This window comes from Colletotrichum karsti (genome assembly GCF_011947395.1).
Source record: "Colletotrichum karsti strain CkLH20 chromosome Unknown Scaffold10, whole genome shotgun sequence".
In the NCBI taxonomy this organism is placed as follows: domain Eukaryota; kingdom Fungi; phylum Ascomycota; class Sordariomycetes; order Glomerellales; family Glomerellaceae; genus Colletotrichum; species Colletotrichum karsti.
Genome location: NW_024065910.1, coordinates 1,060,398 through 1,066,397, shown reverse-complemented (window position 1 = coordinate 1,066,397; position 6,000 = coordinate 1,060,398). Strand labels below are relative to the sequence as shown.

The window sequence follows — 6,000 nt, the reverse complement described above, 5'->3', positions numbered from 1 at the left end:
TTCTTTCCTCACTTGTGAGTAGAATAATGATAGCAAGCAAGCATACAGGGGAGGTGAGTGATGCCGATAATTTGGGTACAGCATGAAACGACTGCGAGATGAAACTGGCATATAGATGTCTTCAACCCATATGAGTCTGGGAAAAGACTCTCATATTCTGTGAAGTGTGGTATGAGATGGTCGAAGCCATGAAGAAGATCCGTGAACTTATGGAAGTATGAGGTGAAGTTGATCAAGACCTGCGTAATTTAGCTAGTGTCCCATAGTCATAGGGTGTCACGTACCATAAAGGTCAACTTCAAAGAACCCCAGATCAAAGCTGCGATCTCTGGATTCGAAGAGACATAGGTGTCGACTACTTGCCCAAAGATCTGAACGGTTTGCAGAAGAGAACATAGCTTAGAAGCCGCAACTCTGCCTCTGCGGACGGGATCCAGCTCATCCAACTCAAGCGTGAATTTGAATGCGGCGTCAGCATCATTCAAGCCTGACTTTTGCTCGTTCAGACGTTTGCGCTCTTCATCTGTAAGGTTTGCTCCGAATTGCGCCAGAGCAATTTCTAGGCTGGCAGTTGCACCAGACTTGCTCCTTGGACTTGGCGATCGTCTAGCGAGGGAGGCGCCCGATGAGCTCGGTAGAGAGAGACTCATTTTCGACCGATGATCTCCAATAGAGAATCTTGAAGTTGGAGAGATTCCATGTCCGGGCGCTCAGTTCCCCCCGAAAAAATACTGCCCTCCCACACGCTGTGCTTCTACGACATGCAGTCATCAATCTCCACCAATCTTCGCAGCGCTTCCAGGACCCATGCAAGTAACATGGCATGTGACCGTAGCTGACAGAGTATGCTGTGCGACGTGTAGTGCACTTGCGATTGGACAGCCTGATGCGGAAGCACTTGTCCGAGCTGCATCTCTGCGATGTGTCGCCGTCTGATGGACCGCAACGAATGGACAGCCCAGTCGGGCAAAAGCGACACCCACAGGCGCAGACGCCCTGGTTGCCTGGTTGCCTTGTGGACCGCAACTGGCCAGCCTGTTGTAGTGTATCAGGTGACATTCTGCGCATCTCGGCTGCTGCAAATATTCACCTCAACTTCCAAAAGATTTGATCGAAGAGGAGCACACGAGCTAAGGTAAGTTTTTGGAAGGCTTCTCATTTTTTCCCTTTTCCCGTAACTGCGTACATCGATCTGCTCAGCATTCAGACCTCGATATCTAGTCTTGCGATGAGGCATTGATGCCTCTTCACTGCGCAGTGTCGTCTCACCAGAATGAACCCTCTTGGAGAATCTTTCTCTAACCAAGTTGAGCGCTACTCATAGCCCCGGCTATGTTTATAAACGTCTAAGAGGCTGTACAGGTACGAACAATCTCGCCTCCAACTGACATCCGCACAGGAGCATGGTCTTCAAGATGTTACTCGGCCTGATGTGTTTCATCCAGGTCTTCGTCAGATTCGGGTATCGGGAATCCCATCCTTGAATAGAACATGAGAGCAAGTTCGCTTTGCTTCCATTTCCCTTCATTGAAACTATCCTCCTCATCGCCCCCTTCCTCCGATTTCAGGAGAGGCCCAACCTTTGCCATGGTTGTTGATGTGAACAGTGCACCAAGCTGGTACATCATCGAGGACCCCACGACCGGATCTCCAGCATATGCTTGCAAGATGTGCATCGCCGTAAAAGCTGGCATTTGAATGTCGTCAACCTTCGCCGTGCTGGCTACCCGGCCAAGAATTTTCTCTATGAAAGGTAGAGAATAGTGCCTGACGTGCTTCATGAGGTGGTAACACTGGCTGTGAACCATGAGCAGTGGGAAGGCGATTTGATAGGTCTCCTCGTTCAAAACTTCGCCAAGACGGCTAATAAGTGTCGAGTGCGTGCTTAAAAGGATCAGGGGCCCCATCTGATTCCTTGCCCTTTTTTCTGTCTGCCTTCTTTCCGGTCGAATTCGATTTCCCTTTGTTAGGCTTTCCTTTGAGAACTGTGTCCGGATTATCACTGGCTGCTTCCCGCTTCCCGGTCTCGCCTGTCTCGCGCCTTGATTGGTCGGGGTCCTGGGAGTCCTCCTCGCCCATAGCTTTAGCTATCTCGGCCTCTTTTTTAATCTTCTCAGCTTCGCCTTCAGTGACAATCTTGAGGACATCCTCGGTGGTCCAAGTTTCCGCCCCAGTCAGGCCTTGGTTTACCATGTACCTGTCGACGAAGGCCGTCATGGTAGGCGGTCCCTGAGGGATCAAACGCAGTGGGGCAGCCCTCATGAGCTTATCCGGCCTCAACGGGTTGCCTCGCTTTTTGAGAGGATCCATGAACAGAGAAGCGGAAAAGCCCAACTGAAGCATGAAAGCTTTCGCGTAGCCATCTGGCCCAGTCGAAGGAAATTCCCCTCCCACGTATAAGTCTTTCGCTTCGATCCACCTCATGACTGCGTCCAGATCAGCCCAAGGAGTATCGAGAAAGCCCTCTGCAAATAACGCATTGTATAGGTGATACACCGAGACAATCGAACGGGTCGCATTAGCACCATTGACTGCTGATCTGTACAGAACCATTTGGTACAAGTAAACGCATAGCCCGCACATGATAGGATGCCTTTTGAAAAGGCTGTGCTCTTCCGGCGTGGTCATTAAGGTTATGCTCTTTCCTGACTTGCGGTTCATGAGCTCGCGCTTCTTTGGGAGTATGATATCTTCCATCAACTCTTGAGTTTCCTTGACCACAGCTCTTGTTTTGAAGTCGATCTTGTCCATCTTTTCGAACATGTCGGTTTTTTTGAGGACCGAGAAGTATTTCCCAAACATCTCGAACATCGTGTGGAATGTTCCGAACATATCAAGCATAGCGTCTTCGGCACTGCTGATATCTTCTGTCGCATGATACACGTCGAGCACGATCTGCGACGTGAACACAAGATAGAAGGGGATCTTCCCAGTCTGCAGTGTTTCCTTGAGGCCGCGCAGGAGGTTGTCCTCAACAGGCCAATCCATCTTGATATACTCGGCAATGATCAGAAGATCTTCGAAGATGTGTTTTAAAATGTCGTGATCGTGGGCATAACGCTTGTACTTTTTGCCGGACTCTAGTTGGTCGTTGCGTTGGATGATGGGTCCAATGGGCTTGTTTGTCATGACAGGTAGTAAACCGGCGAGGATGTTGTAGGCGTTTACGTAGCTCCAGGAGCCACTGACATATTTGAGCTCGGCCTCGCCAGGGTTCGGCGACAGGTCGAAAGCCTTCAGTTGTTCTTCATCTTTCAACCAAGTCGCTAACTCGCACGTGAGTACGTGGTGGTTTTTCAAAACCCCATAGAACCCGTTTGGCTGCATCTCCAACTCTGGCATTGCCTCATCAATGATGTGACGGGCCAAGTCAAGCGCTGTATTGGAAGCCACGCCCGCAGCAACCAGCTCGTACTCTTCCATAGCGTACTTCATCCATATTCCCTTGATCGACAGACGGATCTGGACCAGATCTTGGAGTACAAGCCCCAAGAAAAACACGGCATCCCTCTCAGACATAGTGGACTCTGCCTCATAGACAACCTGCGGCCGGGCGACGTCAGGAGCGTTGAGAAATGCTTCCGAGGGCTCATCGATAGACAATCCCTCGAACCTGTTCTTCAGGTTGTCGGACTTTTCGTTACTCGCTTGAGCCGCTTCCGGAGTCATTTGAGGGCGAAGAACTTCGCGGACTTCATCAAGAACACCAACAAAGTGGGCATGAGAGAGATCGCTGTGCAGATTGGTTTTGGATCCATGTGCACTCAGCTTGGCGGTAAACTCGGATCGAACAGCAATGACGCCGTTAAGAGCTGCCACAAAAGAGACAGGGACCTTCGCCTTGGAGGTGGAGATGAATTGCGCGAGCGGAAGAAACTCTTTCACGGCAACGATGTATTTCCTCGGGCCGGCATCCTGAGGCTCGGTTGTCTGGCTTCCTGTCGGGTTTGTTGCACGGTTGGGCTTCTTCTTCTTGCCTCTTCCCTTATTTCCCTTCGGCCGGCGCTCTGAGCTAGCACTTTTAGTGCTGGTGCTGTCCGTGGTGGTGGCATTTTCGGTGACCAAAGTGGTTTCGGAGAGGAGATCCGACGGGTATCCACAGGCTTTCGCAGTTGTCGCGAGCCAGGACGCTACATAATTCGTGTCCTCTTTGTACTGTCGGTAGACACTTTTCAGCGGCCCCGGTATCATGGTGAAGATTCGTCAGGTTGACTCTGTTGAGCCAGAAAGGACTTTCGTTACATCTGCGATGTTGAGAAGTGTATGTGCAGCAACGCGTTGGCCGACAACGCTGCTTGGCCGACGACGGGATACCTAAGGCACCGCGTCGTCAATAATGGATACGTAAGAAGGTTATTCCATATCCGTTCTAGACGCGTTTGTTTCGACCCCTGTAGGATCGATCTCTTGTGCACGATTCATATGTTTAAGCAAACTTTCGACTTACAAACGCTAGGCTCTTGCTGGTGCGACGACAGCAATGTGTCTTCCAGGCAAGCTTTTTCTCGATAATGGATCAGTCACAAAGCCAGTCGACATAAAAATCGTTCCTACGTAGTCTGGGCTTCTGTCGTCGAAAAGCGGTCTTCGCAGATCTAGCACTCGCGCACTGTATGATTCTTCTCCTGCCACAGGTATTTCGCACGGTGCTGTTCGTGGCTGTGGAAGGATGGATGATGAAGCTGCTGCTACACCAAATGAAGCGCAAAAAGCCTGCAAATAACAGCATAGGTTGTCTGCACGGTTTGTTATGGTTACTTGACGGTGGTGTGTGGTTTGCATCCCACTGCGAATTGAGATCGCATGTGGCATAAACCTTAAGAGTGTAGCCAGCCATTCATTCGATTGGGTTACACCTCCAGTCCAGTGCAGAGTTCACGAGAATGTGTTATGAGAGTGCGGAGTTGCTGCCGAACCCAGCCTATTCTTATTCGTATTCCCCTTGCTAGCGGAAAATCTAATTCGATGTTAGCCAGAAAGAATACCTGGGGAAGCGGATAGTCCTTCCGTTCCTCGTGGTCTGCCATGGGCGGATATAACTACCCCAATCTTTACCATGTGATTATTGTGAGAATCCAAAATACGGAGGGATCGCAAACTTATCAGCGATCATGTCTTCGACATCATCACGCTACCTGGGCGGTCTCTCCTTCTCCCAAATATGGCCCCTTCTCTACGAGCGGTCGTAGAAGTCCCAGATACGGCCAACCTTTCGTCATGGGCCATGCCGGCCTGCTTTGTGAGTAATGAAAACATTCAAAGTTGGCGATCGGTCTCTTCTGCTTTGTGTTAGTAGACGTTGTCGCTCCTCGCTGACCCGTCCCACTCCTGATAGGCACCTTGTTTGAGCGAATGGTGTGGTCGTGTTTCGTTGGACTCCACGATAATCAACGACACGAAGTGTATCTGCACTCACACTGTTGAAAATATTTTTGCGGCGATGGCCGATGAATGCCTCGAACAAAGGTCGAGCTGCGGCAGCCCAGACGTTTGGAGTACGTCGCCATATATCCCCTACTTCATCTCTTATTTTACGACTACGGAACCTGCTTTTCACGTTTGGCCGCATACAGGTTGATCTCTTACTGACCTGATCCGATAGCTGGCTTCCGAGTAGTACGTACTTGACTGCATACTCTCTCCCCGGTCTGGGATCGCACCGGCCCTAGTACTTCTGGATTTCTGGCCGGGCGAGGACCACGATGTTGACGTATTCATATCCAGTATTCCGACAAATGCGGCATCGGAAAAGTACCCGAAATGTTCAAAGAGCACCCGAGCTACGTTCCTCATATTGCTGCCGCCATTGCTGTCGAAACAGTCGCAATGGGCCTTCGAATCGCTTGCAAGGTCTATCAATATGTACCTTGGGGACCAGATGGCTTCGTCCTCACAGTAGCCTACGTCAGACCCAAGCCCAAGCACGATCGATGTTTGTAGCTGACGAAATTGCGTTCCAGATGCTCTCCATTGCCCTCCTACCACTTAGTGCAATAAGTA

At 50.4% G+C, this 6,000-nt stretch overlaps 1 protein-coding gene across 1 annotated transcript; it reads right to left on the bottom strand.

Moving 5' to 3' along the window:
• Positions 1-1,863: 1,863 nt before the first annotated feature.
• CkaCkLH20_04141 (ank-repeat protein mbp1) lies at positions 1,864-4,191 on the bottom strand (the record flags this gene model as incomplete). Its single annotated transcript, XM_038886860.1, has 1 exon — positions 1,864-4,191. The coding sequence occupies one exon, from the start codon at positions 4,189-4,191 to the stop codon at positions 1,864-1,866; it is 2,328 nt and encodes a 775-aa protein (XP_038748110.1).
• Positions 4,192-6,000: the final 1,809 nt, after the last annotated feature.